The sequence below is a fragment of the Ictalurus furcatus genome, chromosome 22 (genome assembly GCF_023375685.1).
Source record: "Ictalurus furcatus strain D&B chromosome 22, Billie_1.0, whole genome shotgun sequence".
Classification (NCBI taxonomy): Eukaryota; Metazoa; Chordata; class Actinopteri; order Siluriformes; family Ictaluridae; genus Ictalurus; species Ictalurus furcatus.
In genome coordinates, this window is record NC_071276.1 from 13,307,609 (window position 1) to 13,321,234 (window position 13,626).

Consider the following 13,626-nt stretch of genomic DNA (forward strand, 5'->3'; position numbering starts at 1 on the left):
AAAGAGCTTATTTTCCCCAGTCACTGTGACAGCTATTGTTGTTCAGGTTTACTGCTGACTCGAATTGAATTTCAATCCTGTTTACTGGAGAAATTTATCAAATCACATAAAATGTCATGCTAAAAAAAACCTAACATTTTTGTAAGTATTGTTCCACAATAAACAATTACAACATACAAAGTATACGCTCAACTGCATAAAGGAAAAACTTGTGCCACTGTCTTACGAGTGGCACATGAGTGTCCTATGCACCATAAACAGCCACATTATTAGGAACACCATATTAATACTGGATTTGTTCTGAGAACAGCCCGAATTCTTTGTCGCATGGAGTCCTTGAGGTGAAGTACCCTGAAACCTGGGACAGGAAAGTTAAAACACTAACCATGAGCTGATCCATTGTGCTGCTGCTGCCTGGATGTTGGATGTGTGCCTCATTTTGTACAGGTATGTCAGGCATCCTACTTAGATAGACATTTGTTCTGTCTGATAGACAAGTCAACCTGTGTGTATGAGCTAGTAAAGCTGACATAATTGTACAAACAATTGTATTTAACTATTTTTTTTATTTTTTATCATGATGTGTGACATTTAAAAGTAAAGTTTTGGGTATACCCTTACTTGGTATTATACAGTATACTGTATGGTGAGTCAAGTTACATTATTTGGAAGCAAACACCATGTTGACATGTTTACTAATTCCATCAATATTCTGCTTTTAAATGATACATGAAAAACTTGCCAGTAATAGAGGTCAATTGACAATGAATGAATAAAGATTTGGTAAGTGTTCTGTACTGACAGGAAATCCTTTCTCTGGGCTTCAGTGTTCTGAATGTATTAAAAAATAATACAATAATACAGTTTCTAAGAATCAACAATCACTATATTGATCAGTAAACAATAAAAAACCTGGATCTAAATCTAAACTTGGATCTAAACCTGGATTAATCCAGAATTACACACATCTGAATCTTTCAGCACTTGGCTTCTCAGGCCTCCAGCTCATCAATCCTATTTAGATGCCTCATTAGGGTGACACTACTTAAGCAGTGTGAATCTTGCTTTATATATTGGTCAGTATTCTGAATTAGAAGCTGTTAACCTGTCTTCCATCTTTGTATTTTGCTTTCTCTGAAGTGATCCATTGTCAGAATAACTTTGGTGTTTTCGAATTTGTGGATTTGCATAAATAGTCTCAGCCACTGTATTCAAATATGTCTCTGCCATGCCCGAAACAAATAAGTTGTGTAGTTACACAAGTGAGGAATGCAAGATGAAAGCCTGGACTAGTATAATAAGTATAATTAGAAGTAACTTAAAATTAAGAATAATAAATGACAGGGTACAGAACGGGACATTATTAGACTGGTAATTCTATGGAACTTGGGACTTTTTTGCACATTGTCAGTATAGACACTACTTTCACTGTAATGCATTATGTTTAAAAATTGCATAATAAGCATGGCTATAAAGTTGACTTTTTAAATCCTTATAAATGCATTACAACCTGTTATGAATGTGTTCATGGTTTTCATTGGCAGTGTTAGTGAAAAAGTTTTTCAGTAACATGGCTTGAACAGAAGATGGTGCTATTTAACTTCACAAGCATCTTTCTTATAAAAGTTGCAAATAAGGAAAATGGTTCAGTTAAATTAAAAGATCATTTAAACATTTAAAAAGTTAAATTATTGACTAATGATTTGATGACTACTTACCCATTTATTATGAACATCTAGCTTATACTTACATTAATCAGCTCTTTATCAGGTTTGCATACTATATAAGTGCACTTATATATATACAATTACTTATTGTAACCCATCTAAACTTAGCAGGCCCCCCTCTACCCTGTCCAAGAAGGAAAAAGGCCACCTCTAAACAGATATTTATTTGGATGGTGGAACACTCCCAGTTCAGCACTGACACTAACACTAACCCCCCAAAAATGGAGGGATAGAAAACTGAGCAGGTGAGTCAAATGAAAACCTTACTTTTTTAAATTTTATTTTGCATGGTGTATTGCAAATAGGTGTCACAATAGTGTGTCCGGTTTAAGGTAGCAGTAAAAGGGGCTATTTGAGAACAATAATACACTTTCACTTTTGCAAGTATAAGTTTAATCTAGGGGGGCATGATGAATTAGTGGTTAGCATGTTTGCCTTATACCTGTTGGAGGTTTGAATCCTATCTCTGCCCTGTGTGTGTGTGGAGTTTGCATGTTCTCCCCATGCTTCGGGGGTTTCCTCCGGGTACTCCGGTTTCATCTCTCAGTCCAAAAACATGCATTGTAGGCTGATTGGCGTTTCTAAGTTGTCCCTAGTGTGTGAATGTGTTGGCACCCCATCCAGGGTGTGCTCTGCCTTCCCTGGGATAGGCTCCAGGCTCCCCTGTGACCTTGTGGAGGATAAGCAGTACGGAAAATGGATGGATGGATGTTTAATCTACTATTTCTCTATTTTACATCATACTTTTAAGGTTTTATTTGAATAACCCTCATATTTAACAAGTAATCAGACAGCCACTGAAGCTGAAGCATGATTTCATGCTTTATTTATTTTTTGCATGTTTTTACCCAATCTGTGTTCCCTGTATTATATGTATAATTTGTTCTGTAGCCTGTCAAAAAAAAAAAAAGTTTGGCACAAACAAGATAATAACCCATTAGCTAAAAGCCATACCGGAGGAAAAAAAAGACATGGCTCGAATCATTCCCTCTTGCCTAATACTTGACATACTTGAAATCTAAAATTGAGAAGTGAAACTGCCTTAAGTCATTCCCTGCTATGATGCGAGTTCTCTAGCTCAACAATTGGTCAATTGTGTAAGAATACAAATATCCTAACAAATAAATAGCAGTGCATCTGAGCTGATGTGTAATGCCTACATATGGATTTCCTGCCTATTCTGACCCAACAGCCTGCTGTGAATGACTATTACAGGACTGACATGGTGACACTGGTACTCAGGAAAATCATATTACAGCGTGTTTTTTGTCCCCTGACTCACTAATCATGCTGATGTTTTCAAAATAGGTCCCTATGTACAGTAACTTTAATAGGGTTGAGAAATGTGTAAAAGAAATTCTGACAAGAGTTCTGACAGTTCTGACAAGAGTTCTGACAGTTCTGACAAGACACAAGTACTTCTACCACAGCCATAGGAAGCTAGAAAGAAACTTGCTGTAGTAAGTCTTAATGGTCTTTCAACTGCATCATCTACAAATGCACTAATCGATAATCACTAACCTTGCTGTGATTATTGATTCCAGTGTCTCATTTGAAGCTCATGTAGATAATGTTACTAGGACCGCCTTTTTCCTCTGAGAAACATTGCTAAGCTAAGAAATATAATGCCCTTAAAGAATGCAGAAAAACAAGTTCATGCTTTTATCAGACTATTATAACAGCTTGCTGTCTGAACGTTGGTGTATAAACATGCTCCAGTTTAGAATAACCAGAACGTTCATTCTTTCATCTTTACTAACCACTTGATCAGGTCACCATGCACACAAATATCCACACCTTAAGGGCAAATTAGTACAGCCAATCAATCTACAGCCAGGTGGAAGGAAACCAGAGAGCCCAGAGCACACTGGAAACTCCACACAGACAGCTGGTCATTTCATTTCTATTTTATATACTTTACTTTGGCCCCCAGTAATTTTTTTTCTGTTTTGGTTCCTCTGTGACATCGCTCTAATTGTCAGGCACCTTTATTTTAAGAGCATAGATGGTAAATGACACATTGCACATAACAACAGTTTACAGTTGGTAACTGATTACCTACAAAGTGCATCTATATGGTAGGTTTTACCTCATAAAAGAGACAATACATAACAAGAATTATTGTTAATACTAGGATATCCTACATGTGGTCATATGCATAGTTTTAGACTTGAAGAAGTCTTCCCTTTCTGTAACCAGTTTCAAGGAAGAAAAAAATATTTGCATGTGGTTCCCCCACAAAAAAAAAACCCTCAGACACCCAACACATCTGTGTTAATATAAATTGGCATTAAAAATTACATTAAGAATTATTTAAATATAAATAATATATGTCAAATATTCAATTATTGATATATGTTTTGTTGTTGATTTGCAAAACGTAATCATGTGCTGGGTCAAAAAATTTAACTGGGCTGAGTTTCCCAAAAGCTTTGCTGCACAAGTATCATTTAAATAGTTGACGTGGGATCTTATTGAATTCCCTCTACCAGTTAATTAACCTGATTAGTTAGGACTTCACCAGTATATATACAGTAAGTCCTGTACATTTCAGGTAACAGTAACAACAGTTTGTCATTAGTTGACCCCAAAAGTTTATTTCAAATGAATGAATGAATGAATCACAAAATAAAATCTATGTCCCTCACATTGGGCCTCATTTATCAACATTTTGGTTAAGTAGCGTGTAAGTGTCTGGGAAACCAAAAGCGAAAGCACATGCCTCGCACAGCTGATTTGCATTTGGTGATGCCCACAAAACTCCACAAAAGTCAAAGCTATAGCACTAAAATGACAAGTACAGTAAACTGCAAAAAAAGAGACTTCCCCAGAGGTAGAAGTGAAAGTTATTTTGACTCACTTCTAAGCTAATAAAAATATATTTTTTTTAACTGCATAACAGCACCTGAAAATCTGAGAATCTGGAGTTAAATTACATAAAAGGTGAATTACATGTGAATTAAGCGAGGTGAAAAGAAAACAGTTCGGCATGAAAATGAAATGTATGCTGTATACATGTGATCGTGGACACCAAGCACATCACACAGGGAAACTGCTTTTTTTTTTTCTAAAGCAAAAGCTGATTAATTGAGGTTTACATTAGTTAGTCTTCTTATGCATAAATGTACAGAAAACTGAGGAGCATGAGTAAGATACGAAGCGTTTTGTTTTTTTTTTTCAAAATGACGAGATTTTCATGAATACCACATTTCTTGTGTAAATGCTTGTATGAAAGATTTATAAATAAATCTATTTGTATTAAGTTTCATAAATGAGCTTATTAAGCTTATTGTCATTATTACTGTTCATAAAAAAACATTTGGACACCTAAACCTATGTATGTTCACAGAGTTTGTGAACACGGGTTGTGAAAACAGTCTGAAACATGGAATATTTCTACAAATTGTAACAAACATTACTGTTTGTTTGCTATTATATTACTATTTAGACAGTAAATGTCATAATGCCCTTTACATCAAAGGGGATTTTTACTCATACTTTCGTGTCCTTTACGTTTGTAATCCTATAATTTGTTCCCCCACAATGATTAGTCCTCACTGTCATCATGCAATACAGCATGAGCCACCTACAGTTTCCCATCAATACGTCTAGCAATCCTTTCCTTAGAAATGTTTCCAATACCATGTCAATGCCTTCATTGCAGTTTTTTTCAGTAGTTTTTTTAGTAGTAGTACTTAGTAGCACTCCAAAGTTTAATAATATAATATAATATAATATAATATAATATAATATAATATAATAATGAATTAAAGCTACTTAAATAACATGAATAAAGGCTTATGATGTTATTAATAGCTAATACAATTGCAATCTAATGTATTAGGGAAAAAATACGTTTTTTAATGGTAACCTGTTATAATTAATAAATAATAACTCTTATGGCTCACTTACTAGCTTAAACTATAATTAAGCATGGAAAAAATTTAAATTAGCAACATAATCAGTTCAAATTTACCATTAGAAATAATAACTCAGGATATGACAATTTATATTAAATTCATTCATCAGTCTTCAGTATGTAAGATACTGGAAAACCGAGAGGAAACCCACACAGACACGGGGAGGGTGACACAGCATGTAACATAGCATGCAGACAGTTCATGATCGACCCTTGATGCTGTGAAGCAACAACCTGCTGTACCAATTTGCTGCCCTTAAATGACATTATATCTGCTGTATATTTAGAGAGGTAACAGTAAACCTAAACAGACACAGAACTCAATTTCTAAGTAAAAGGAAAGAGATTTCCCCTTTCCACATCTTTTCTGTCATGGGTTGCAATCAGGCAGACAAAGCACATGAGCTGAAAGTGCTAAATGTGCATTTACAGTATACTTGCTCTAGTGCATGTGCAAGTGTTTGCAACCCCAATTCCAAAAAAGTTGGGATGCTGTGTGAAATTGAAATAAATGTACATGAAAATAGAATGCAATGATTTGCAAATCTCATAAACCCATATGTTATGCACAATAAAACATAGAAAACATATCAAATGTTTAAACTGAGGAAATGTATAATTTTAAGGAAAAAATAAGGTAATTTGAATTTGATGGCCGCAGCACGTGATAACGACCACTGAATTGCTAAAGAAGTTGAGGGTGAAGGTGATGGACTGGCCAAGCATGTCTCCAGACCTAAACCCTATTGAGCATCTGTGGGGCATCCTCAAACGGAAGGTGGAGGAGCACAAGGTCTCTAACATCCACCAGCTCCGTGATGTCGTCATGGAGGCGTGGAAGAGGCCTCCAGTGGCAAGCTTTGAAGCTTTGGTGAACTCCACGCCCAAGAGAGTTAAGGCAGTGCTGGAAAATAATGGTGGCCACACACAATATTGACAATTTGGGCCCAATTTGGACATTTTCACTTAGGGGTGTACTCACTTTTGTTGCCAGCGGTTTAGACATTAATGGCTGTGTGTTGAGTTATTTTGAGCGGACAGCAAATTTACACTGTTACACAAGCTGTACACTCACTACTTTACATTGTAGCAAAGTGTCATTTCTTCAGTGTTGTCACATGAAAAGATATAATCAAATATTTACAAAAATGTGAGGGGTGTACTCACTTTTGTGAGATACTATATATATATATATATATATATATATATATATATATATATATATATATATATATATATAAAGTTTCCATATGAAACATAAATAAGGTACAGTTATTTAGTACCTTTTTTCTGAGAGTGAGAGGACAGAAGGTGCTACTAGTCATCTGTGTCAGGGTGAAACATATGCAATAGCTGGTTAATTTACACACATTTGTTGTTATGGCTAGAAATGGACTTTGCATTTTGTTTATACATTGTCAGAAAAGTACCTTATGGATATGTTTTTCTTCCTCACACTAAAAACTCTTCTTTTTTCCTGTGCCTTTGGCACTTAGCACTTTATTTCTTTTTAATTATTTATATATGCATTGTATGTCTTTTATTCCTGCAAAGCACCTTTAATTGTGTACAAACCTTTGTGTACAAATTGTGCTATAGAACTAAACTTGCCCTGACTTCATAACTACAAACCATTCCTATTAGTTTGACTGTAGCTTTCATTTACTGTATATTACTATTATACTATTATACACCCCCCTCCCACCCCCCTAACCCAACCAAAGGGCATAAGGACAGCATTTAAGGTCACTGGCTATATTGCTTCATGAGGATAAAGATAGACCAAATGCTAAGCAGAGTTGACATCTTTCTCTTCCTTATTCTTTGGAAAAAATAGGGACAGGGAGTTCTAATAAAACATTTGTTAACCCACCTTAGTAAATTGTTTAACATTGAATAATATTCGGTAATACATTTGTATATTTTCCTTATTCTATCCAAATCTTTGAAACATTTTTCATAAGATGTTTCTGGGTAAAGGGGAAAAAGTGCAAACACTGCAACAGGAAGCCAGCCTAGACACGAAACCTGAAACAAACAAATGCAAGTGCCCTCGGAATGTTCATATCTACATCCTACACATCCAGACCACAAATTTGTGGTAAATTGTTTCAGCATCTTGTCTACAGATGGAAACTTGTAGATGTTTACAGAGACATTGATTTATGATATATGAGATGTCGGGGTATTGAGTTAAAATTTCTAAAACTACTCAATTATCAAAGTAAGTTTCTATTAGAAGCTACTGCTCTTACAGTATAACACTCAGTGTCCACTTTATTTATGCAGGTACACCTACACATTCATGCAGTTATCCAATCAGCCAATCATGTGGCAGCAGCATAATGTGGAAAAAAACAAAAACATGCAGATACCGGTCAAGAGCTTCAGTTAATGTTCAACATTATCATTATATTTATAACATAATCAATAATTAACATAATCAAACATCAGAATGAAGAAAAAGTGTGATCTCAGTGACTGATTGTGGCATGGACTCCTGGGATTTCCTGGGAATTTCACACACAACCATTCTGTGTAAAGTCTTGAAACTGTTGTTTGTGAAAATCGCAGGAGATCGGTCGTTTGTGAAATATTCAAACCAGCCCATCTGGCACCAACATCCATGCCACAGTCAAAGTCACAGAGATCACTTTCTTTTTTCTTCATTCTGATGTTTGATGTGACCATTAACTGCAGCTCCTGATCTGTATCTGCATGATTTTATGCATTGCACTGCTGCCACAGGATTGGCTGATTAGATAACTGCATGAATGAGCAGGTGTACAGGTGTTCCTAATAAAGTGGACAGTGAGGTTATGTGTGTGAGGGGACTTTTTACATGATTATAGGATCTTTACCCTTACACTGTATATACTGGATAACAGACCCAAAAAATGCTGAATGGGACATTAGTCAGCAAAAGCTTTGCAACATGATGAAAAAAACCAGACATACTGTATATACCTGCCCCTATCAGTACATTCCTGTTCCCGCCCCCCTTTTTCCAGTCAGAGGCTCACTATTCAGTCTTTATTCTATAATTAGCAGTCAAGAAGTTCCATTACTTCCTTTTCTGAGCATCCTTATAAACCAACCAAAGCAGCCTGTTAGTCCCAGATCCACTCCACTCTCCACTGCCACCTGTGCCATCATGCCACTCAGAGCCAACCTGCTGCTGGCAGTAACTGCCCTCTGCTGCTTTCCCACAGTGTTCGGTAAGAGACTATTTTGCATTTACATACAAGCATTTTTAACACCACTTCTCAGTGGCTTAGTAATTGCAAGACAACAATGCTGCATGATGCTGACACGAATTATTTTGTATTAGTATATGCAACATTAACAGTAATTTTTATCATTTTGACAGATTTATAGTCATTTGTTATTGCATTAAGTGATTGCTAATTGATTGAATATGAAATGGTTCCCAATTGGACATTAAATATCCTAATAAATATGGGACCATTTTGGAACTGTGCCCTCGTCTTATGTATTATGGCTTTTTTTTTTTTTTTTGCAGCCTTCCCTATGGAGGGATTTACCATGGATCACCAGTGCCGCTGTTTAAGCACCACAAACAACTACATCAACTCTCGATGGTTTCAAAGAATTGAGATCTTGCCTGCTGGGTCACACTGCCGCAACATTGAAATTATGTGAGTCAGGGGTATCTACATGTATGGGGTATGCTTTGAAAACATTGGCTACTTCCAATGTTACATATCAGTGTACATACTGTACAGGATAACATGTCATATTTATTATAATAGGATGTGGTTTTGGATTTAGTCAGGGTTTACAGAAGTTTTGGATGTTATTTTATATATACTACACTACACTTTGCCAATCCACTGCCCGTATACTATTTTGTGCTAACTTGACCAGCATTGTAATTAAGTAGCTAGAATTAATGTTAGGTGATAAACTGATGACTTCCAAAGTGCACAGAACAAGTGTGTTACATGCTGTCGTTTTTAACTAAATCAATTGTATGCTAGCACTCAGATTTTTTTTTTCTTTTTTTTTTCTTTCCATTCCCAGAATCACCTTGAAGGACAAAAAAACTGTGTGTGTGGATCCTGAGGCAAACTGGGTCCAAAAACTCATCAATAAAGTCATTCAAAGGTAAATAGATGATATTAGAAATTATTTGCTATTTTGACTTATTTGTCAACAGGTTTGCTGATATTGTTCAGATAGCAAACACTGTGTAAGCTTAGGCTAGTTTCAATAAGCACAAAGGTTATTTGTTATTTAGCTTTTCAAGTTAAAGCATTATGTACCGTATATCGTATACCACAGCAAAGAATTTTCAACTCTGATTGGTCAGAAGGTGTTGAGAATTGTTCTGTAACAACAACTCTGATAATAGTTCAAGCTCTAAGGTAAATCACAGCTTTATATCAGTGTGCTCATTCTAATTGGTTATTTTTTCTATATTAACAACATACACAGGGACTTGTATGGTGGAGCCAGGGACTTGTATGGTGGTTTTTTTTTTTAATGTAGCATTTATGGCAGGAGTCTCCAGTGTCATTGCTTCAAAGAGCCAGAGATAAAGCTGTTTCTTTATGTTTTCTGACACAGAACATGGTGTGCTGCATTTCTTTTACCTTATTAACTACAAGAGTTACAACAATGTGTCAGTGTCTTTTTTCAAACTGTTGTGGTCAGTAGATTTATATGTAACATGTTAGCTAATGTGAGTTTCTTTTTTGAAACAGCCAAAAACGTGGGCAGAAGTGAGAAGTGCCACCTGTGTAGCCTGAAGATGACTAAAGTGCACATGTTCTCTTCACTCAAAATGAAAAATGAACTTGGCTTTACGTCATAAAGAAAAGTTTATGCTGATGAAACTTTTTAAAATTTCTTTTTTTTCTTTTAAAATGAAACTACCCTGTTGAAAACTGTTTAGATTGATATACTGCATAAAAGACTACCGTTACAAAGCGAGGCCTGATTATAGAATATGTGTGACACACAAACATATTTGGTCTTTGTGTATGGGAAAACTTATTAAACTGTGCTTCATTATACCTGCCATATGCTATAACTGAATAAATCCTTCTAAAGCAAATGTAGACTTTGAGATATCCTTTTTTATTGCATAATTGCACTAATTGCACATAATTGCAATTTTTTATTGCAAGACGTTTTGCACTAAAATCACAACAGATACACTCAAAAAAATAATTAAATAATCTTACTTAAATTTTATTGAAGAACGTTTTTACACAATTTTATTTAGTTCATTCAAAATAAATCAGTTTAATTGGGTCAACACAATTTAGTTGGTTTAGGTCAAATGAATTTACTCTAGTATGTTTAATTAACTTTATTACATTTGTGAAACTAAATCTTCTTATGTTAATGTTTTAAAAAAAATAATTTACTGAGGTTTAATTAATTTTCTTATGTTTAAACAAGCAGTTTCATTCATCACACAATGGTAGTCGCAAAATTCAAAAACTTTACAGAAACTCCTTCAAAATGTCCAACATTACTGAACATTAAACACTAACTCTTTCCCTTTACTGAAAAACACATACAATAACTAATTAATCCCTAAATTTTAAATTTGGGATATTTAGCCTAATGTATTACCCTCAAAAATTATGAAAGAGTGTGTGCTAGTGTATGATACAGGGATGCAAACTCATCAGGGGTGAAAAAGGTGACAAATATGCAAGACCAATATAATGTAATCAGTTCAGGGCACTTTAAAAAAAAGAATAAACAGTCAAGAGAGTGTAGAGCTGGGTCCAAAATTTTGTTAAAGTGCATTGAATACACTATACAATAAAGCACATCAAACTAAAATAAAAATAATATGCACAACACCGGACAAATCAAAATTCATTTTAGGTGGACAAATAAATTCAAAGCTAATCAAACACCACCTCAAAAAAACCAAGCCTGTGGTCTGCTAAAAACTGGCAGATGTGTTTCTTCATTGCTAGGTGGTTCTTTCCTTTTGACACTGGGGTTAGTTAACCCACATTATTATGTTTCTTGGGTCTGCGCTATTCCCTTCAAAGCAAACAAACCAGCATCTTTATTTGTTGCTTAGTGGCGGCTGTGTTGACGTAAGCCAGAAATATTCAGCTATATTTAATATTCACATTGACTCATGAGTTGAGTATGTGCACTAAATCTGCGCAGATTACATAAACTTCTCTAGCAAATTGAGTGAACATAATTTGTGAAACCTGCCAAATTGGCTAGTGATTTCACATCATTACCCGCCACAGTTGGTTTTTAATTTCAAACCCTGTCATTATGAAATTGCACAGAACATCTTGTGTGTGAAAGCAAACTGTGTAATTACGTTGTGGTTATGACAGTATAGTATGGTAGAGCTCAACTAAAGTTGTATTCGTTGGCAAAATTTTAATGTTAGTAGTGTTCTACAAGTTGTATTTGGAATAAAAAAAAGTAGCTAGCTAATGTTAGATTCGGTGGAAATAATGCTAACAACATTAAATCAAAACAAGTCAGCCATGTCAGGCTAATTAACAGTCCCAAGCTTGACATATCATTACTTAAGCCAATTAAGGTTATCATAACGCTACTTTAAGAGATTCTTACCTTTAGGCATGTGGGCAGACCTCCAGAGACGGCTCTCTTCAGTCGTGGTCACTCTTCACCACGTGTTTACCAGGAGTGTTACCCCTGCAAAGCCAGGCGGAACAATATTTAATATTGTTAGTTTGTTTTTATATTGTTTCAGCTGAGACCTTTGGAGAAAGTTCTAAAGTACTTTAAAAAATGGTACTCCTTAATAACCAATGGCCTAAGGTTTGCAGACTGGCTGTTGATCTCAAAATGTAAAGTAGCTAAAAGATCAGAGCCAAAACTGGTTTTTCTATTCTTAAAATGATGGTCACTTTTCATTGATATATAAGGTATAGAGTTGACAAACTATACTATATTAACCCTTTGCTGCATGGTGTTGCCATATGGCAGCAATTAATTTATCTCCAATATTTTGATATCGGCAATAATACAAAACTCCTCTTTTCTTATATAACTGGAAAAAGAGTGCTTTAATTTAAAAAATGCCATGTTACGTGACCTGGAGGAGCAGTTTGCACTTCCTTTTCTGCAATCACATGGCATGGTGTTAGCCATCAAATGAGAGCTCTCAAAATATGATAAATTTTTCAATATTTAGGCAAAACTGCTTAAAGGAAAAAGAAACACTATCTGAGATAAGTTAACATTTATTTTTGTCATTTAAACAAGTTTATATATTTTGAGTATTCTGTTAAATGGTCAAATGTAATTGTTGCCATATGGCAACAACATGCAATAATGGAAGTGTGGTATGTGCATTCATGAACTGAAACAGGCCTGCATAGGAAAAATTAGACACCATTCTTCTCTAATAGTATATTTACATTTTTTCACATTAAAAGTAAAAAAAACTGTTGCATTTCAGAGATTTTGCAATTGTACCTTATTTTCTAAATTTTATGTTTGAAGAAAAAGAATTAAAAAGATGCTTCACCCAAAACATCCATCCATCCATCCATCTTCTATACCGCTTATCCTTTTCAGGGTCACGGGGAACCTGGAGCCTATCCCAGGGAGCATTGGGCACGAGGTACACCCTGGACAGGGTGCCAATTTCACCCAAAACATGTTTGGATCTATTTTTTTGTATGTATTTTGAGTGAGTAAATCAACTGTAAATCCTTTCTAGAAGATAAAACTTTTATATGCTTACTAGATGGGAAAAAATATTCTGCAAATTATAGTTTGGAAAATGAAGTAACTGGAATTGTAATGTCATCCATTTTGTTTTATTTTTGGCTATATGATACTTACCACGATTGTACGTTGTTGCCATGTCACCCTGCAGCTCTTGCCTGTTTTCCCACTGAAACTAAGCAGGGTTGAGCCTGGCTAGTACCTGGATGGGAGCCCTCTTGGAGAAAACCAAGGTTGTTCCTGGAAGTGGTATTATGGAGGCCA

The 13,626-nt window shown here is 35.2% G+C and overlaps 1 protein-coding gene across 1 annotated transcript; it reads left to right on the forward strand.

The window, feature by feature from the left end:
* Positions 1-8,215: 8,215 nt before the first annotated feature.
* On the forward strand, positions 8,216-10,767 carry LOC128598982 (alveolar macrophage chemotactic factor 2). The gene is made up of 4 exons (XM_053610247.1): positions 8,216-8,864; positions 9,170-9,305; positions 9,691-9,774; positions 10,374-10,767. Exons 1-4 carry the CDS (start codon positions 8,489-8,491, stop codon positions 10,393-10,395), a joined length of 618 nt encoding a protein of 205 aa, XP_053466222.1. The 5' UTR covers positions 8,216-8,488; the 3' UTR covers positions 10,396-10,767.
* Positions 10,768-13,626: the final 2,859 nt, after the last annotated feature.

Bases quoted from the DNA above. Each gene is read 5' to 3' on its own strand.
- LOC128598982 (XM_053610247.1), top strand. From the start codon at position 8,489: ATGATTATAGGATCTTTACCCTTACACTGTATATACTGGATAACAGAC. The intron at 8,865-9,169 runs GTAAGAGACTAT...TTTTTTTTGCAG, and splicing joins CTGCTTTCCCACAGTGTTCG to CCTTCCCTATGGAGGGATTT. The intron at 9,306-9,690 runs GTGAGTCAGGGG...TTCCATTCCCAG, and splicing joins TGCCGCAACATTGAAATTAT to AATCACCTTGAAGGACAAAA.